This window comes from Oncorhynchus gorbuscha, linkage group LG14 (assembly GCF_021184085.1).
Source record: "Oncorhynchus gorbuscha isolate QuinsamMale2020 ecotype Even-year linkage group LG14, OgorEven_v1.0, whole genome shotgun sequence".
NCBI classification, from domain to species: Eukaryota; Metazoa; Chordata; class Actinopteri; order Salmoniformes; family Salmonidae; genus Oncorhynchus; species Oncorhynchus gorbuscha.
In genome coordinates, this window is record NC_060186.1 from 18794152 (window position 1) to 18815592 (window position 21441).

The following is a 21441-nucleotide window of genomic DNA, read 5'->3' on the forward strand; positions in this document are numbered from 1 at the left end:
TTATCCCAGTTTCTCTAAAGGCAGACAAGGGTTCTAGAGAAAGCAAACCCAGGGCTATTGATGATGTGTGTGTGTGTGTGTGTGTACGTGTGTTAAAGAGATGGTGCTGCTTTAGTGAGATGGTGCTGCTTATGGTGCTGCTTTAGTGCAAACTGCTATGTGAATAATGTAATCCTGCTCTCAACCTTTGATTACATGTACATAGCCTCATGCTTTACTCAGGTTAATATCGTCTCTGCCATTGGTCCAGGTTAAAGTCCTATAAATCTGCATTAACATGAACCTCCATGGAAAACAGTGATCGGACAAGGCAAGTACAACAATTAGGACTCTCCAAAGCCTACCATCCATCCTCTCCCCAGTGGCTGAGTGGAAAGATTTGCTGTGGGTGACTTGTGGTAAGTTAAAGTGGTTGACTTCTAGTTAAGTTGTTTTAGCTAGTGTGCAGACTGGTCAAGGTAATGGCACCGGTGAAGTAGAATTATAGGTTCTGTATAGGTTGTGGTAATTTAGTGGTTATATTATGGTCATATTGAGGTTGAATCGTGGCCTCCCTGCGGACCTGGCATCCTTTCACTCCCTCCTCTCTACATTTTCCTCTTCTGTCTCTGCTGCTAAAGCCACTTTCTACCACTCTAAATTCCAAGCATCTGCCTCTAACCCTAGGAAGCTCTTTGCCACCTTCTCCTCCCTCCTGAATCCTCCTCCCCCCCCTCCCTCTCTGCAGAGGACTTCGTCAACCATTTTGAAAAGAAGGTCGACGACATCCGATCCTCGTTTGCTAAGTCAAACGACACCGCTGGTTCTGCTCACACTGCCCTACCCTGTGCTCTGACCTCTTTCTCCCCTCTCTCTCCAGATGAAATCTCACGTCTTGTGACGGCGGGCCGCCCAACAACCTGCCCGCTTGACCCTATCCCCTCCTCTCTTCTCCAGACCATTTCCGGAGACCTTCTCCCTTACCTCACCCCGCTCATCAACTCATCCCTGACCGCTGGCTACGTCCCTTCCGTCTTCAAGAGAGCGAGAGTTGCACCCCTTCTGAAAAAACCTACACTCGATGTCAACAACTACAGACCAGTATCCCTTCTTTCTTTTCTCTCCAAAACTCTTGAACGTGCCGTCCTTGGCCAGCTCTCCCGCTATCTCTCTCAGAATGACCTTCTTGATCCAAATCAGTCAGGTTTCAAGACTAGTCATTCAACTGAGACTGCTCTTCTCTGTATCACGGAGGCGCTCCGCACTGCTAAAGCTAACTCTCTCTCCTCTGCTCTCATCCTTCTAGACCTATCGGCTGCCTTCGATACTGTGAACCATCAGATCCTCCTCTCCACCCTCTCCGAGTTGGGCATCTCCGGCGCGGCCCACGCTTGGATTGCGTCCTACCTGACAGGTCGCTCCTACCAGGTGGCGTGGCGAGAATCTGTCTCCTCACCACGCGCTCTCACGACTGGTGTCCCCCAGGGCTCTGTTCTAGGCCCTCTCCTATTCTCGCTATACACCAAGTCACTTGGCTCTGTCATAACCTCACATGGTCTCTCCTATCATTGCTATGCAGATGACACACAATTAATCTTCTCCTTTCCCCCTTCTGATGACCAGGTGGCGAATCGCATCTCTGCATGTCTGGCAGACATATCAGTGTGGATGACGGATCACCACCTCAAGCTGAACCTCGGCAAGACGGAGCTGCTCTTCCTCCCGGGGAAGGACTGCCCGTTCCATGATCTCGCCATCACGGTTGACAACTCCATTGTGTCCTCCTCCCAGAGCGCTAAGAACCTTGGCGTGATTCTGGACAACACCCTGTCGTTCTCAACTAACATTAAGGCGGTGGCCCGTTCCTGTAGGTTCATGCTCTACAACATCCGCAGAGTACGACCCTGCCTCACACAGGAAGAGGCGCAGGTCCTAATCCAGGAACTTGTCATCTCCCGTCTGGATTACTGCAACTCGCTGTTGGCTGGGCTCCCTGCCTGTGCCATTAAACCCCTACAACTCATCCAGAACGCCGCAGCCCGTCTGGTGTTCAACCTTCCCAAGTTCTCTCACGTCACCCCGCTCATCCGCTCTCTCCACTGGCTTCCAGTTGAAGCTAGCATCCGCTACAAGACCATGGTGATTGCCTACGGAGCTGTGAGGGGAACGGCACCTCAGTACCTCCAGGCTCTGATCAGGCCCTACACCCAAACAAGGGCACTGCGTTCATCCACCTCTGGCCTGCTCGCCTCCCTACCACTGAGGAAGTACAGTTCCCGCTCAGCCCAGTCAAAACTGTTCGCTGCTCTGGCCCCCCAATGGTGGAACAAACTCCCTCACGACGCCAGGACAGCGGAGTCAATCACCACCTTCCGGAGACACCTGAAACCCCACCTCTTTAAGGAATACCTAGGATAGGATAAAGTAATCCTTCTCACCCCCCCTTAAAATATTTAGATGCACTATTGTAAAGTGGCTGTTCCACTGGATGTCATAAGGTGAATGCACCAATTTGTAAGTCGCTCTGGATGAGAGCGTCTGCTAAATGACTTAAATGTAAATGTAAAAAAAATGTTATGTTGAAGTCCTACTCACTGATGGTGGTGAAGACACTGGTGAAACAAAAGTAGTCGACAGTGTTGAGGGAGAGCAGGTGAAACAGGAACTGCTCCTTCTCCTCCTCACAGCGCAGGAAGGCGTAGCGCTTATACAATTTCCTGGAAACGCCACAACACACATTAAGCATGGCTTCCACACTGTCGAGGTGAAAAATAGTGTGTGTTTATGTGTGCCTGCGTACTTGGTTAAGGATTGGCGGGAGAGCAACCGTTTGAGGTGTTGTGAGAGCAGCTTCTTCTCCAGAGAAAGACGGATCCAGGCCCTCGCTCTGCCCACATCCGTCTTTATCTCCCCCATACTCTGGATGTGCCTGAGAACGGGGAGGAGGGAGGTGTGGGGATGAGAGAGAGAAGGTGAAGAAGTAAGAACAATTTTTTTTTAAATAACAGCATATAACAAAACAAATAGTTGACTTGCATGGATAAAGTTGTGAGATAATACCATCTATCTATGTAACATCATAATGTACAGGTTCAGTGGTGGGGAATTCATACCTCATATCCTGTATGACGGACTCTCGCAGCGATGGCATCCCTAATGACGACTCAGACTTTCGTCTCTCTGGACCATTTGACACTGTGGGAGGGAGAAAGAAGCACACACACATCTCTGCTTTGGCAGCGCTCCAATTGAAATCAGATGCCACTGGAGTGTGAAAGGTCTGTAGATTAATTTTAGCAAATGAGTTGAATTTCAAATGGAGTATTTCATGGGATCATTGGCTATGGATATTGCGTGACTGAATGGAGGGTAGGAGGCACATATGTTTTATATTAAATGGACCATGTAAGGTGCGTGTGTGTGTGTGTGTGTGTGTGTGTGTGTGTGTGTGTGTGTGTTCTTACCTGGTGACTCTGCCTGCTGCTGCTCCAGTGTCTCCTCTCTGGCCTGGTAGTGCAGAAGGTGGGACCACAGAGCTGACTTCCCCTACAGCGGTCACAGTCCAGAGGTTAGAGGTCAACCCACACTTTATTAATAGCCAATACACTGCCTAATACAGGAATCACAGCTCTGCCAATAGCTAATATATTCACTAATACTACTAGACTATAGATAGAGGAATACCAGCCAATAAGCCTAATGAAATAGGGTCATATGGTTATGACTATAAGACCTGATTAATCAAAGTGTTAGTAGACTGAACTCTGACCTATAGCAGGTTCTTCCAAGTAGAGCACTGAGCATGAGAGTGGGTATATATTGTAAATGCAATGTTGTCATTACGATAAAACCTGATTAACGAGAGAAAGAGAGAGAGTGTGTGTGTGTGCATGTATGTGTGTTTATGTTCAGTGCATGTGTGTGTGTGTGTGTGTGTGTGTGTGTCAAATCAAATCAAATTTTATTTGTCACATACACATGGTTAGCAGATGTTAATGCGAGTGTAGCGAAATGCTTGTGCTTCTAGTTCTGACAATGCAGTGATAACCAACAAGTAGTCTAACTAACAATTCCAAAACTACTGTCTTATACACAGTGTAAGGGGATAAGGAATATGTACATAAGGATATATGAATGAGTGATGGTACAGAGCAGCATACAGTAGATGGTATCGAGTACAGTATAAACATATGAGATGAGTGTGTAGACAAAGTAAACAAAGTGCCATAGTTAAAGTGGCTAGTGATACATGTATTACATAAGGATGCAGTCGATGATGTAGAGTACAGTATATACATATGCATATGAGATTAATAATGTAGGATAAGTAACATTATATAAGGTAGCATTGTTTAAAGTGGCTAGTGATATATTTACATCATTTCCCATCAATTCCCATTATTAAAGTGGCTGGAGTTGGGTCAGTGTCAATGACAGTGTGTTGGCAGCAGCCACTCAATGTTAGTGGTGGCTGTTTAACAGTCTGATGGCCTTGAGATAGAAGCTGTTTTTCAGTCTCTCGGTCCCAGCTTTGATGCACCTGTACTGACCTCGCCTTCTGGATGATAGCGGGGTGAACAGGCAGTGGTTCGGGTGGTTGATGTCCTTGATGATCTTTATGGCCTTCCTGTAACATCGGGTGGTGTAGGTGTCCTGGATGGCAGGTAGTTTGCCCCCGGTGATGCGTTGTGCAGTCCTCACTACCCTCTGGAGAGCCTTACGGTTGAGGGCGGAGCAGTTGCCGTACCAGGCGGTGATACAGCCCACCAGGATGCTCTCGATTGTGCATCTGTAGAAGTTTGTGAGTGCTTTTGGTGACAAGCCGAATTTCTTCAGCCTCCCGAGGTTGAAGAGGCGCTGCTGCGCCTTCTTCACAACGCTGTCAGTGTGAGTGGACCAATTCAGTTTGTCTGTGATGTGTATGCCGAGGAACTTAAAACTAGCTACCCTCTCCACTACTGTTCCATCGATGTGGATAGGGGGGTGTTCCCTCTGCTGTTGAGGTTATTTTCCTGACACCACACTCCGAGGGCCCTCACCTCCTCCCTGTAGGCCGTCTCATCGTTGTTGGTAATCAAGCCTACCACTTTTGTGTCGTCCGCAAACTTGATGATTGAGTTGGAGGCGTGCGTGGCCACGTAGTCGTGGGTGAACAGGGAGTACAGGAGAGGGCTCAGAACGCACCCTTGTGGGGCCCCCGTGTTGAGGATCAGTGGGGAGGAGATGTTGTTGCCTACCCTCACCACCTGGGGGCGGCCCGTCAGGAAGTCCAGTACCCAGTTGCACAGGGCGGAGTCGAGACCCAGGGTCTCGAGCTTGATGACGAGCTTGGAGGGTACTATGGTGTTGAATGCCGAGCTGTAGTTGATGAACAGCATTCTCACATAGGTATTCCTCTTGTCCAGGTGGGTTAGGGCAGTGTGCAGTGTGGTTGAGATTGCATCGTCTGTGGACCTATTTGGGCGGTAAGCAAATTGGAGTGGGTCTAGGGTGTCAGGTAGGGTGGAGGTGATATGGTCCTTGACTAGTCTCTCAAAGCACTTCATGATGACGGAAGTGAGTGCTACGGGGCGGTAGTCGTTTAGCTCAGTTACCTTAGCTTTCTTGGGAACAGGAACAATGGTGGCCCTCTTGAAGCATGTGGGAACAGCAGACTGGTATAGGGATTGATTGAATATGTCCGTAAACACACCGGCCAGCTGGTCCGCGCATGCTCTGAGGGCGCGGCTGGGGATGCCGTCTGGGCCTGCAGCCTTGCGAGGGTTAACACGTTTAAATGTCTTACTCACCTCGGCTGCAGTGAAGGAGAGACCGCATGTTTTTGTTGCAGGCCGTGTCAGTGGCACTGTATTGTCCTCAAAGCGGGCAAAAAAGTTATTTAGTCTGCCTGGGAGCAAGACATCCTGGTCCGTGACTGGGCTGGGTTTTTTCTTGTAGTCCGTGATTGACTGTAGACCCTGCCACATGCCTCTTGTGTCTGAGCCATTGAATTGAGATTCCACTTTGTCTCTGTACTGACGCTTAGCTTGTTTAATAGCCTTGCGGAGGGAATAGCTGCATTGTTTATATTCGGACATGTTACCAGACACCTTGCACTGATTAAAAGCAGTGATTCGCGCTTTCAGTTTCACGCAAATGCTGCCATCAATCCACGGTTTCTGGTTTGGGAATGTTTTTATCTTTGCTATGGGAACGACATCTTCGACGCACGTTCTAATGAACTCGCACACCGAATCAGCGTATTCGTCAATATTTTCATCTGACGCAATACGAAACATGTCCCAGTCCACGTGATGGAAGCAGTCTTGGAGTGTAGAGTCAGCTTGGTCTGACCAGCGTTGGTCAGACCTCAGCGTGGGAGCCTCTTGTTTTAGCTTCTGCCTGTAGGCAGGGATGAGCAAAATGGAGTCGTGGTCAGCTTTCCCGAAAGGGGGGCGGGGCAGGGCCTTATATGCGTCGCGGAAGTTAGAGTAACAATGATCCAAGGTTTTACCACCCCTGGTTGCGCAATCGATATGCTGATAAAATTTAGAGAGTCTTGTTTTCAGATTAGCTTTGTCAAAATCCCCAGCTACAATGAATGCAGCCTCCGGTGTGTGTCTGCACGCATGTGTGTCTGCATGTGTGTGTGTGTGTCTGCACGTGTGTGTGTCTGCACGTGTGTGTGTCTGCACAGACCTGTTTGACCTGCAGGCCATGGCTCCAGATCCTCTCCAGCAGGTCACAGAGGGAGGCGATGAGAGTGTTCTCCTCCAGACCTGTGATATTGGCCTCCCCATGACCCAGCTCCACCGCCTCCCTGCCCATCTTCTCCACCAACATACGCTTAGTCTGGAGACAGGAGACACAGCAACACGGTCAACACAACATGACCACTACACATAGGATACAAACAACATGTTTGTAGACTGGAACCAATCCGCTCATAACATGAATTAACAAAATTACGCCGATATACAGTACCAGTCAAAAGTTTGGACACACCTACTGATTCCACGTTTTTTCTTTATTTTGAATATTTTCTACATTGTAGAATAATAGCGAAGACATCAAAACCATGAAATAACACATATGGAATCATGTAGTAACCAAAAAAAAGTGTTAAATTCAAATATATTTTATATTTGAGATTCTTCAAAGTAGCCAACCTTTGCCTTGATGACACCTTTGCACACTCTTGGGATTCTCTCAACCAGCTTCATGAGGTAGTCACCTGGAATTCATTTCAATTAACAGGTGTGCCTTGTTAAAAACATTTATTTCCTTCTTAATGCGTTTGAGCCAATCAGTTGTGTTGTGACAAGGTAGAGGTCATATACAGAAGATATCCCTATTTGGTAAAATACCATATTAGGGCAAGGACTGCTCAAATAAGCAAAGAGAAACGACAGTCCATCATTACTTTAAGACATGAATGTCAGTCAATTACATTACTTCAAGCGCAGCCGCAAAAACCATCAAGCGCTATGTTGAAATTGGCTCTCATGAGGACCGCCACAGGAGAGGAAGACCCAGAGTTACCAGTCTCAGAAATTGCAGCCCAAATAAATGCTTCAGAGTCAAAGTAACAGACAAAATCAACATCGACTGTTCAGAGGAGACTGCGTGAAATCAGGCCTTCGTGGTCAAATTGCTGCAAAGAAACCACTACTAAAGGACACCAATAATAAGAAGAGACTTGCTTAGGCCAAGAAACATGAGCAATGGACATTAGACAGGTGGAAATCGGTCCTTTGTTCTGATGAGTCCAATAATGTTTATTTTTGGTTCCAACCGTCGTGTCTTTATGAGACACAGTAGGTGAATGGGTGATCTCCGCATGTGTAGTTTCCACCGTGAAGAAATGGAGGAGGTGGTGAGATAGTGCTTTGCTGGTGACACTGTCAGTGATTTATTTAGAATTCAAGCGACACTTAACCAGCATGGTTACCACACCATTCTGCAGCGATTTGCCATCCCATCTGGTTTTGCACTTAGTGGGACTGTCATTTCATTTAAACAGGACAATGACACAACACACCTCCAGGCTGTGTAAGGGCTATTTGACCAATAAGGAGTATTTGAGTGCTGCATCAGATGACCTGGCCTCCACAATCCCCTGACCTCAAGCCAATTGAGATGGTTTGGGATGAGTTGGACCAGAGTGAAGGAAAAGCAGCCAACAAGTGCTCGACATATAACACCTTCAAGACTGTTGGAAAAGCATTCCTCATGAAGCTGGTTGAGAGACTGCAAAGAGTGTGCAAAGCTGTCAAGGCAAAGGGTGACTACTTTGAAAAATCTAAAATCTATTTTGATTAGCTTTTTTGGTTTCTAGATGATTCCATATGTGTTATTTCATAGTTTTGATGTCTTCACTATTATTCTACAATGTAGAAAATAGTAAAAATAAAGAAAAACCTTGAATGAGTCGGTGTTGTCGTAGCTGAATCAGAATTAGTTAGGCAACATAGATAAATAAGATGTTTTTATTTACTTTATACTTGTCATTAGAATGTCTTCGTTTGGACTATACTGTTGGCAGTTGCATTTTCCTCTCTCTTCTCTAGGGAAAGGTCACTTGGGGGCCAGAGAGGGGAGAGCTCAGGCTTGTCTTTTACATGTCTGGTAATAGGCAGAATATCAGAAAGGGAGAAGTCAGTTTTGAACCATGTGAAGGGCTCCACTATGTCTGTACTCCAGTCATTCCCTCCTTTTCCCATTGGGGGGAGGAGTGTGGCAGTGTCTGGAACCATTGTATGTCCCCTCTGATGTTGAAACGTATCTTTTATAGTATATGACCTAGAGGCTCACTCCCCTCAGTAAGCTTGTCCAGTGGTGGGGTGTATTTGAGATGGGAGTATCTAGAATTGACAATTGATATATGCCATTGGATGAGGTAATGTTTTGGTAATATGAAGTACCAAGAACGAGAAGTAGAACCTCGTCTAAGAGACCAAACTGAACGATAATTTATAGCCAATGCTATCTGGCTATGGGATACTCCTCTTTCAAGTAAAAGGCCCTTTGTGAAGTTCCTAAGATCTGTGGTTCGTCATTGTGAGTTGAGGGGGGTGTATCTTGGCTATAAAAGATTAAGTATTCTTTTGTAAGCAATCTCAGAATTCATTTATAGACACTGAATTGATCTGAGAGTCACAGGGCTATAGTGAAGCTCATATAATTAAAGATGAAGTTTAAATAACTCTGACTGGTGTGTGGTTTGCGCCCTCATCATTTGGTAATACAGGAAATTGCCACGACAGTGTGTCCAAACGTTTGACTGGTACTGTACATTGGAGACACACAGCAACTGCAACCACAATACATTTTAACTGTACAGACTCACCTTCATGCGACACTCCTTGAGTAGTCCCTCTACAAACTTCCAGTTGGTCTGAGCGATGACGGAAGGTGAGAGGTCAGACAGCTTGGGCTGACGGAGGTTCTTCCCCAGGCTCCGAGCCTCCTGCATGTACTTCTGATGGAGACAGACACAGAGCAACAGTCAGTTCGGTCTATAAAACTCTACACCTACTATTAACCATTACAGGTGGATGGAGGGACATTTCTCAGCTGGGTCAAACTTTAAGCGGTTGTGTAAGGGTAGGAGTGAGGGTTTTGTACAGTCTTGAATACCTTTTAACAAACATTGGGTTGTGGTGAGGGGTTATGTGCTGGTGGAGAAAACAAGGCAAAGTGAAAATAAAATGTTCTGTTTTCTTCTCCACAGTGTTGAGGCGCTAAGGCCCATTTCAGTGACACCCTCTGGTGGGTTCAGTCTTTTTGACTTAAATTGGCTTAAATTTGAAATTATTCCGGATTTTGTATCCGTTACGATTCAGAAATTCCTTTCTCATCTCTCTCCTCCCCACAGAGATCATACAGTAGATACAGAACTGTAAAAGGGTAGGAGGAGAGAGATAAGGCAAAACAAGATCCTCTGCAGAGCCATGACTCACTCTTCAGTGCTGTTGACTTTAACTAATGTAACAGGTACATGAGTCATCTATCAAACAGAGCCAGTGTGTGTGAACAAGCAGGAATTGTGTGCATGTGTGAAGCAGGACTGGAGTGGAGAAGTGGAGTGGGGGTTGTCTTGGGGGTTGGGGTAGTTTTTAAGGGGTTAGTGGGAGGGTCAGTGGGGGGGGTCCATCACTCCTCCACGTACCAGGCAGCACTCAGAGGCAGACTTTTTTGGTGGTTTGAGAGGCGGGGGAGACGACTTGTCCCACTCCCAAAACGCCATGGAGTTCTGCAGGACTAGACACCCCTCTACCTGCTGAGAGGTGGTACGGCCCAACCCCAATGCACAGGACCCACAGATAAGACAGGAACGAGAAAAAGGGGGGGGGAAAGCACCATGCACATGAACGCACAGGACATTCAAATAATAGAAAGAAACTAAGAAAACAAAGTAGTAAAAGAGAAAACAAGCTACAGAAGAATAACAACATGAAATCAGTTAAGACAAGGACGGACTTTGAAAACGGAAGAAAGCCGGAGAACAAGCTCTCAAAAGAAATCAAATAAGAAGGAACATAAAGGCATGCAATGGAACCAGAGGAGGAGGAGTGAGGATGAACAGGGAGGGATGTCTGTGTCGTGTCCGTACCTCTTTGAGGTCATTATCTAGAGTCAAGTGTTCTGTTTGTTGTCTGTGACGGTCTTTCCTGCGCTGAGCCGTAGCGGTACGATTGGACCACCTGCTGACAGACAACACTGTCAACTGCATAGACTCTACTCACCTACATACTACAGATGGAAGATCAGGGATAAACATTTGTTAACTTGGACTACATCACCGTAGAATATATACAGTTGAAGTCAGAAGTTTACATATAACTAGGTTGGAGTCATTAATTAAAACTAGTTTTTCAACCACTGCACAAATTTCTTGTTAACAAACTATAGTTTTGGTAATTCGGTTAGGACATCTACTCTACTTTGTGCATGACACAAGTAATATTTCCAACAATTGTTGACTTACAGTGAGTATAATCCATGTATCACAATTCCAGTGGGTAATAAGTTTATACACTAAGTTGACATTGCCTTTAAACAGCTTGGAAAATTCCAGAAAATTATGTCATGGCTTTAGAAACTTCTGATCGGCTAATTGACATCATTTGAGTCAATTGGAGGTGTACCTGTGGATGCATTTCAAGGCCTACCTTCAAACACAGTGCCTCTTTGCTTGACATCACAGGAAAAATCAAAAGAAATCAACCAAGACCTCAACAAAAAAAATTGTAGACCTTCACAAGTCTGGAAATTGCTCCCAAGGATGAACCAAACGCCTGAAGGTACCACGTTCATCTGTACAAACAATAGTACGCAAGTATAAACACCATGGTACCACGCAGCTGTCATACCACTCAGCAAATCAATCACAGAACAACAGCAAAGGACCTTGTGAAGATGCTGGAGGAAACGGGTACTATAGCTACAGTAAAACAAGTCCTATCTTGACATAACCTGAAAGGCCGCTCAGCAAGGAAGAAGCCACTGCTTCAAAACCACCATAAAAAAGCCAGACTATGGTTTGCAACTGCACATAGGAACAAATATTGTACTATTTGGAGAAATGTCCTCTGGTCTGATGAAACAAAAATAGAACTGTTTGGCCATAATGGCCTTTGTTATGTTTGGAGGAAAAAGAGAGAGGCTTGCAAGCTGAAGAACACCATCCCAACCGTGAAGCACGGGGGTGGCAGCATCATGTTGTAGGGGTGCTTTGCTGCAGGAGGGACTGGTGCACTTCATAAAATATATGGCATCATTGTGACGGCCCTGAATTTTTATGAACCGTCTCAGTGCAGCTCCTTCCAATAGGGCGCTTTCCCTTTAATTCCCAATTAAATAGCCGGCATCAGCTGCGCAAAAGTGGGGTTGTGATGGAGATGTGACTGCGGATGTGTTCAACCCTCAGTTCCCGAAGCTTCTCTTTTCCGTTTGTTTTGTTGCCGTTAAACGTGTGTTTTGTAGCCTAAGAGAGTTTACCCAGGACCGGATCCACTCTTTGCGTCCCTGGACTACACCTCTCCGTCCGTGGACTACACCTCTCCGTCCGTGGACTACACCTCTCCGTCCGTGGACTACACCTCTCCGTCCGTGGACTACACCTCTCCGTCCGTGGACTACACCTCTCCGTCCGTGGACTACACCTCTCCGTCCGTGGACTACACCTCTCCGTCCGTGGACTACACCTCTCCGTCCGTGGACTACACCTCTCCGTCCGTGGACTACACCTCTCTGTCCGTGGACTACACCTCTCCGTCCGTGGACTACACCTCTCCGTCCGTGGACTACACCTCCCCGTTCTTCGTGGCCTTTCTCCGCTGGAGATCTATTGGCGGATTGGATTGTCTGACTGACCGACTGACTACAACCTTTTTGTATTCGGTATTTCATTTGTTTTGATGGGAGGTATACTGTGATGATTTATGTAGTTAGTTGTAGTTGAGGACTTAGTAAGAGTTGATACGCTTTAAAGTTCTGTGGTACAATCAATACATCAATTATTTTATGTTTAATACTGGGTTTACGCTACACTGAATGAACGGACAAACATTGCGTGACAAAAGTCACTTGAGTTCACTGAACTCCTTTACCAGGCTGGACTCTTTTTAGGCCCGAGGTACAGGACATTTCTGGAGGAACCAAAACTCATTGTGTTATATTATTATATGTGTATGTGTAATCATTGTTTTTGCTAATACAACCCACGCAAAAGAATATAGTTGTTTTTGAAGTTCTTTCCAATGTTTTAAGGGTTTATGAAAAGTTTATTTCCATCCTGACTTTTACATAAGTCCTTTGTATTGGTGTAGACTTGACAGACCAGATGGGACTCATTCCCACCCAAACTAAAAGGAGAAACCAATGTTTTCACTGGTAGGCACAACCTACCTGGCACCCCTATAAATAATACCCTCAAGTCAAAACCGTTACATCATGAGGGAGGAAACTTATGTGGATATATATTGGAAGCAACATCTCAAGACATCAGTCAGGAAGGTAAAGCTTGGTCACAAAAGGGTCTTCCAAATGGACAATGACCCCAAGCATACTTCCGAAGTTGTGGCAAATTGGAATAAGGATAACAAAGTAAAGGTTTTGGAATGGCCATCACAAAGCCCTGACCTCAATATTATAGAAAATTTGTGGACAGAACTGAAAAAGCAGGTGGGAGCAAGGAGGCCTACAAACGTGACTCAGTTACACCAGTTCTGTCAGGAGGAATGGGCCAAAATTCACCCAACTTATTGTGGGAAGCTTGTGGAAGGCAACCCAAAATGTTTGTCCCATGTTAAACAATTTAAAGGCAATGCTACCAAATAATATTTGAGTGTATGTAAACTTCTGACCCACTGGGAACGTGATGAAAGAAATAAAAGCTAAACAAATCATTCTCCACTATTATTCTGACATTTCACATTCTTAAAATAAAGTGGTGTTTCTAACTGACCTTAAGACAGGACATTTTTACTTGGATTAAATGTCAGGAATTGTGTAAATCTATTTGGCTTCAGGTGCATGTAAACTTCCGACTTCAACCCTATTACATTCATATAGCCGTTCTATGTTCAAAACAATTTTTTTAAATCCCAGAAACAATGCCTGTCATTGGTTGGCTCTTCGTTGATGGCATCATATACGCACTTGTTATTGGTGGGTCCGACTGAGAGCACATCAGACTGCAGCTTGGGGAAGAAGCCTTGTTCATATTTGCCCTGTCCAATCTTCATATCCAACAGGTGGGGGTGGATGGCTGTGTGGTCGATCTTCAGCAGCCGCTGTTCGATGGCCTGGGCTGGAGAGGGAGATCAAATCAAGGGAGGGGGATTTGAGTAAGGCCTTCTTTTGCTATAGCCACTAATTGAGAATACATGTAGAATACAAGAGACATACACACAAAGACACACACAAGCGTGCACACACACACACACACAAAGACACACACAAGCGTGCACACACACACACACACACACACACACACACACACACACACACACACACACACACACACACACACACACACACACACACACACACACACACACACACACACACACACACACACACACACACACACACACACACACACACACACACACACACACACACACACACACACAAATAAGTGCTCAAATAAGTGCACAAATAAGTGCTCCTCTACACAAAGCTTAGCAGGACATAAACTCATCGTGTTCGTTCAATTCATCATCTCAGTGCTTGCTCTGTCTTTCTCAGTCTCTCTGTTTGCTCTCCAAACCTACCACCTTCTCTAACCATTTCCTTTCTTTCTTTAATAAACACAAGGTAGAGAGAACAGATGCAGTACACCTCAACCCAAACCAACAGGCATCTGTCAATTAACCCCTGCTCATATCTGTTGGCGAGGTCATTATTTACATGGCAGATATGAGCTTTTTTTGTCTAATCAAAACCCTCTGAATTTATCCTCCAATCTCAGTCCTCTTTGTTTGTCAGACAGGAGAGAGAGACCGGAGCGACCGAGGGAAATTAAGCAGAATAAAAAAGTTTATTTTGTATGTGTGTAATTGGGGAACTGCATGCGCCACCACCTCTGAAAGAGCTCTCCCTGAACAATTAGGCTTTTACAGCATTAAAATCTGCCAATGTCAGACCCTGTGAATTGACTCCCCATATACCTGTAGCGCGCACGTGCAACACACACACTTCATTGTCGGTGAGAGTGCCTGGTCAGGTCTTTTTTTAAGCTTAATTAGAACTCATTTGGCTTGCCCTCGTTAAGTCTCAGATTTCTGCTGCGTAGGCAAAATGAAGTGAGGAAGACTCAGTGGGGTAGGGGAGGCAGGGGTGTTTGGGGGGAAGCGTGTGTGCGCGTGTGTATGTATGTATGCGTGTATGCGTGTGTGTGTGTGTATGAGAGAGAGAAAAAGAGAGCTTGAAGGAAAGAAAGAGAAACAGAGCGTAGAAGAATGAGCTTTGTGGGGTGAGGCTTTCTTTGAGACAAAGACAAATGGGCAGAAAAGGCCAAGGGGAGCACCTGCTGAGTGGAGAGAAGTCTGCGGATTCCAATGAACACATGAAATAGAGGTCAAGAGGGGGAAGAGGATGATGAGACGGAAAGTAATAGGATGGATGTGGAAAGAAATGGATTTAAAGTGAGTCCTGTGTGACCTCTTAAAGCATCGTTGGTATGCCAGCCAGGCAGACAGACAGCAGTCATCTACAGCATGCTGATCAGACAGACAGCACAGAGAAGCACATTCTCATTCAAGATCAATCTTTCAATTAGTCCCTCTCCTCTATCCATATTTTTCTGTTAACTACCAAAAACTCATTTTAAACGACTATAGATTTGTCCTTCAATTCCACCTGTCCCTCTCGGTCTTTCTCTCTCGTACCCCCCCCCCCCCCCCCCCCCACACACACACACCCCCGCCCCCTTCCCCATTCACCACTCACCACTCTTCTGACTCACCTGACTCCTTGAGGATGGTGCACCTCTGGTAGTTGGAGGATCTCAGACTTGGGGCTCTAACATTGTATAGACGAGCTTTATCGATGCGTCCGTCGAACACGCGGAGCAGCGGCTCCTTCTCCTCCCATTGGGACATGATCTTGTTGTCGATGAAGGTGGCGAACATCTGGGTCTCGATGAAGTGGGACAGGAAGGGCAGGTAGGGCTCCGGCTGGTCAGACAGGAAGGATGCCTGGAGAGAGGGGAGATATGTTAAGACAAAGACTAGTAGGTAGGGAAAGACATGAAGACAAAGACTAGTAGGTAGGGAAAGACATGAAGACAAAGACTAGTAGGTAGGGAAAGACATGAAGACAAAGACTAGTAGGTAGGGAAAGACATGAAGACAAAGACTAGTAGGTAGGGAAAGACATGAAGACAAAGACTAGTAGGTAGGGAAAGACATGAAGACAAAGACTAGTAGGTAGGGAAAGACATGAAGACAAAGACTAGTAGGTAGGGAAAGACATGAAGACAAAGACTAGTAGGTAGGGAAAGACATGAAGACAAAGACTAGTAGGTAGGGAAAGACATGAAGACAAAGACTAGTAGGTAGGGAAAGACATGAAGACAAAGACTAGTAGGTAGGGAAAGACATGAAGACAAAGACTAGTAGGTAGGGAAAGACATGAAGACAAAGACTAGTAGGTAGGGAAAGACATGAAGACAAAGACTAGTAGGTAGGGAAAGACATGAAGACAAAGACTAGTAGGTAGGGAAAGACATGAAGACAAAGACTAGTAGGTAGGGAAAGACATGAAGACAAAGACTAGTAGGTAGGGAAAGACATGAAGACAAAGACTAGTAGGTAGGGAAAGACATGAAGACAAAGACTAGTAGGTAGGGAAAGACATGAAGACAAAGACTAGTAGGTAGGGAAAGACATGAAGACAAAGACTAGTAGGTAGGGAAAGACATGAAGACAAAGACTAGTAGGTAGGGAAAGACATGAAGACAAAGACTAGTAGGTAGGGAAAGACATGAAGACAAAGACTAGTAGGTAGGGAAAGACATGAAGACAAAGACTAGTAGGTAGGGAAAGACATGAAGACAAAGACTAGTAGGTAGGGAAAGACATGAAGACAAAGACTAGTAGGTAGGGAAAGACATGAAGACAAAGACTAGTAGGTAGGGAAAGACATGAAGACAAAGACTAGTAGGTAGGGAAAGACATGAAGACAAAGACTAGTAGGTAGGGAAAGACATGAAGACAAAGACTAGTAGGTAGGGAAAGACATGAAGACAAAGACTAGTAGGTAGGGAAAGACATGAAGACAAAGACTAGTAGGTAGGGAAAGACATGAAGACAAAGACTAGTAGGTAGGGAAAGACATGAAGACAAAGACTAGTAGGTAGGGAAAGACATGAAGACAAAGACTAGTAGGTAGGGAAAGACATGAAGACAAAGACTAGTAGGTAGGGAAAGACATGAAGACAAAGACAAAGACATGAAGACAAAGTAGGTAGGGAAAGACATGAAGACAAAGACTAGTAGGTAGGGAAAGACATGAAGACAAAGACTAGTAGGTAGGGAAAGACATGAAGACAAAGACTAGTAGGTAGGGAAAGACATGAAGACAAAGACTAGTAGGTAGGGAAAGACATGAAGACAAAGACTAGTAGGTAGGGAAAGACATGAAGACAAATACTAGTAGGTAGGGAAAGACATGAAGACAAATACTAGTAGGTAGGGAAAGACATGAAGACAAAGACTAGTAGGTAGGGAAAGACATGAAGACAAAGACTAGTAGGTAGGGAAAGACATGAAGACAAAGACTAGTAGGTAGGGAAAGACATGAAGACAAATACTAGTAGGTAGGGAAAGACATGAAGACAAAGACTAGTAGGTAGGGAAAGACATGAAGACAAAGACTAGTAGGTAGGGAAAGACATGAAGACAAATACTAGTAGGTAGGGAAAGACATGAAGACAAAGACTAGTAGGTAGGGAAAGACATGAAGACAAATACTAGTAGGTAGGGAAAGACATGAAGACAAATACTAGTAGGTAGGGAAAGACATGAAGACAAATACTAGTAGGTAGGGAAAGACATGAAGACAAATACTAGTAGGTAGGGAAAGACAGGAAGACAAATACTAGTAGGTAGGGAAAGACATGAAGACAAATACTAGTAGGTAGGGAAAGACATGAAGACAAAGACTAGTAGGTAGGGAAAGACATGAAGACAAAGACTAGTAGGTAGGGAAAGACATGAAGACAAAGACTAGTAGGTAGGGAAAGACATGAAGACAAAGACTAGTAGGTAGGGAAAGACATGAAGACAAAGACTAGTAGGTAGGGAAAGACATGAAGACAAAGACTAGTAGGTAGGGAAAGACATGAAGACAAATACTAGTAGGTAGGGAAAGACATGAAGACAAAGACTAGTAGGTAGGGAAAGACATGAAGACAAAGACTAGTAGGTAGGGAAAGACATGAAGACAAAGACTAGTAGGTAGGGAAAGACATGAAGACAAAGACTAGTAGGTAGGGAAAGACATGAAGACAAAGACTAGTAGGTAGGGAAAGACATGAAGACTAGTAGGTAGGGAAAGACATACTAGTAGGTAGGGAAAGACATGAAGACAAAGACTAGTAGGTAGGGAAAGACATGAAGACAAAGACTAGTAGGTAGGGAAAGACATGAAGACAAAGACTAGTAGGTAGGGAAAGACATGAAGACAAAGACTAGTAGGTAGGGAAAGACATGAAGACAAAGACTAGTAGGTAGGGAAAGACATGAAGACAAATACTAGTAGGTAGGGAAAGACATGAAGACAAAGACTAGTAGGTAGGGAAAGACATGAAGACAAAGACTAGTAGGTAGGGAAAGACATGAAGACAAAGACTAGTAGGTAGGGAAAGACATGAAGACAAAGACTAGTAGGTAGGGAAAGACATGAAGACAAATACTAGTAGGTAGGGAAAGACATGAAGACAAAGACTAGTAGGTAGGGAAAGACATGAAGACAAAGACTAGTAGGTAGGGAAAGACATGAAGACAAAGACTAGTAGGTAGGGAAAGACATGAAGACAAAGACTAGTAGGTAGGGAAAGACATGAAGACAAATACTAGTAGGTAGGGAAAGACATGAAGACAAAGACTAGTAGGTAGGGAAAGACATGAAGACAAAGACTAGTAGGTAGGGAAAGACATGAAGACAAAGACTAGTAGGTAGGGAAAGACATGAAGACAAAGACTAGTAGGTAGGGAAAGACATGAAGACAAAGACTAGTAGGTAGGGAAAGACATGAAGACAAAGACTAGTAGGTAGGGAAAGACATGAAGACAAAGACTAGTAGGTAGGGAAAGACATGAAGACAAAGACTAGTAGGTAGGGAAAGACATGAAGACAAAGACTAGTAGGTAGGGACAAAGACATGAAGACATGAAGAAAGACTAGTAGGTAGGGAAAGACATGAAGACAAAGACTAGTAGGTAGGGAAAGACATGAAGACAAAGACATGAAGACAAATACTAGTAGGTAGGGAAAGACATGAAGACAAATACTAGTAGGTAGGGAAGACAAAGACAAATACTAGTAGGTAGGGAAAGACATGAAGACAAATACTAGTAGGTAGGGAAAGACATGAAGACAAATACTAGTAGGTAGGAAAGACATGAAGACAAATACTAGTAGGTAGGGAAAGACATGAAGACAAATACTAGTAGGTAGGGAAAGACATGAAGACAAATACTAGTAGGTAGGGAAAGACATGAAGACAAATACTAGTAGGTAGGGAAAGACATGAAGACAAATACTAGTAGGTAGGGAAAGACATGAAGACAAATACTAGTAGGTAGGGAAAGACATGAAGACAAATACTAGTAGGTAGGGAAAGACATGAAGACAAATACTAGTAGGTAGGGAAAGACATGAAGACAAATACTAGTAGGTAGGGAAAGGGACAAATACTAGTAAAGACATGAAGACAAATACTAGTAGGTAGGGAAAGACATGAAGACAAATACTAGTAGGTAGGGAAAGACATGAAGACAAATACTAGTAGGTAGGGAAAGACATGAAGACAAATACTAGTAGGTAGGGAAAGACATGAAGACAAATACTAGTAGGTAGGGAAAGACATGAAGACAAATACTAGTAGGTAGGGAAAGACATGAAGACAAATACTAGTAGGTAGGGAAAGACATGAAGACAAATACTAGTAGGTAGGGAAAGACATGAAGACAAATACTAGTAGGTAGGGAAAGACATGAAGACAAATACTAGTATAGGGAAAGACTAGTACTAGTAGGGAAAGACATGAAGACAAATACTAGTAGGTAGGGAAAGACATGAAGACAAATACTAGTAGGTAGGGAAAGACACTAGTAGGTAGGGAAAGACATGAAGACAAATACTAGTAGGTATGAAGACAAATACTAGTAGGTAGGGAAAGACATGAAGACAAATACTAGTAGGTAGGGAAAGACATGAAGACAAATACTAGTAGGTAGGGAAAGACATGAAGACAAATACTAGTAGGTAGGGAAAGACATGAAGACAAATACTAGTAGGTAGGGAAAGACATGAAGACAAATACTAGTAGGTAGGGAAAGACATGAAGACAAATACTAGTAGGTAGGGAAAGACATGAAGACAAATACTAGTAGGTAGGGAAAGACATGAAGACAAATACTAGTAGGTAGGGAAAGACATGAAGACAAATACTAGTAGGTAGGGAAAGACATGAAGACAAATACTAGTAGGTAGGGAAAGACATGAAGACAAATACTAGTAGGTAGGGAAAGACATGAAGACAAATACTAGTAGGTAGGGAAAGACATGAAGACAAATACTAGTAGGTAGGGAAAGACATGAAGACAAATACTAGTAGGTAGGGAAAGACATGAAGACAAATACTAGTAGGTAGGGAAAGACATGAAGACAAATACTAGTAGGTAGGGAAAGACATGAAGACAAATACTAGTAGGTAGGGAAAGACATGAAGACAAATACTAGGTAGGGAAAGACATGAAGACAAATACTAGTAGGTAGGGAAAGACATGAAGACAAATACTAGTAGGTAGGGAAAGACATGAAGACAAATAAGTAGGTAGGGAAAGACATGAAGACAAATACTAGTAGGTAGGGAAAGACATGAAGACAAATACTAGTAGGTAGGGAAAGACATGAAGACAAATACTAGTAGGTAGGGAAAGACATGAAGACAAATACTAGTAGGTAGGGAAAGACAGGAAGACAAATACTAGTAGGTAGGGAAAGACATGAAGACAAATACTAGTAGGTAGGGAAAGACATGAAGACAAATACTAGTAGGTAGGGGAAAGACATGAAGACAAATACTAGTAGGTAGGGAAAGACATGAAGACAAATACTAGTAGGTAGGGAAAGACATGAAGACAAATACTAGTAGGTAGGGAAAGACATGAAGACAAATACTAGTAGGTAGGGAAAGACATGAAGACAAATACTAGTAGGTAGGGAAAGACATGAAGACAAATACTAGTAGGTAGGGAAAGACATGAAGACAAATACTAGTAGGTAGGGAAAGACATGAAGACAAATACTAGTAGGTAGGGAAATATACAAATGTAATTACAAAATGATATTAGGTGCACACAGGGATGGACAGAAATGACTAAATAAAAAAACAAAATACTTGTCTTTTGAAATGTATTTAATAAAAAATACATGAATTTTGTATTTAGAAATACATTTACTTGCTATGACTGTGTTATGTTGTTTATACACCTTAGTTGAATGCATTGACTAAGTCCACCTGGATAAGAGTGTCTTCTAAATGACCAACATGTAAATGTAAAAATGAACCTAAATGAACTGCAATGCACACTGGGTATTATTATAGGCCTCCTTTCAGGGTAGAGTTCCTTAAAAGGCATGCTGTGAAATTGTTCATTTTTGTATATATATTTAGTTAATTTATCACACCATAGTACCATTCAAACTACGTACTAAGTACCTTGTTACAAAATACAGTGCCTT

At 43.9% G+C, this 21441-nt stretch overlaps 1 protein-coding gene across 10 annotated transcripts in view; it reads right to left on the reverse strand.

Moving 5' to 3' along the window:
* LOC123994593 (DENN domain-containing protein 5B-like) overlaps positions 1-21441 on the reverse strand; it is a 118661-nt gene that overhangs the window by 5999 nt on the left and 91221 nt on the right. For 3 of the 10 annotated variants that reach the window (XM_046297375.1, XM_046297378.1, XM_046297377.1), the window contains 10 exons: positions 15434-15665; positions 13624-13774; positions 10574-10667; positions 10130-10240; positions 9308-9439; positions 6658-6810; positions 3444-3525; positions 3093-3174; positions 2780-2908; positions 2575-2696 (listed from right to left, as the gene is read on the reverse strand). In XM_046297375.1, coding sequence (XP_046153331.1) covers positions 2575-2696; positions 2780-2908; positions 3093-3174; positions 3444-3525; positions 6658-6810; positions 9308-9439; positions 10130-10240; positions 10574-10667; positions 13624-13774; positions 15434-15665 — 1288 coding nt within the window. The remainder of the gene's footprint in view (positions 1-2574; positions 2697-2779; positions 2909-3092; positions 3175-3443; positions 3526-6657; positions 6811-9307; positions 9440-10129; positions 10241-10573; positions 10668-13623; positions 13775-15433; positions 15666-21441) is intronic. The other 7 variants (XM_046297385.1, XM_046297380.1, XM_046297382.1 and 4 more) reach the window with 3 other exon arrangements.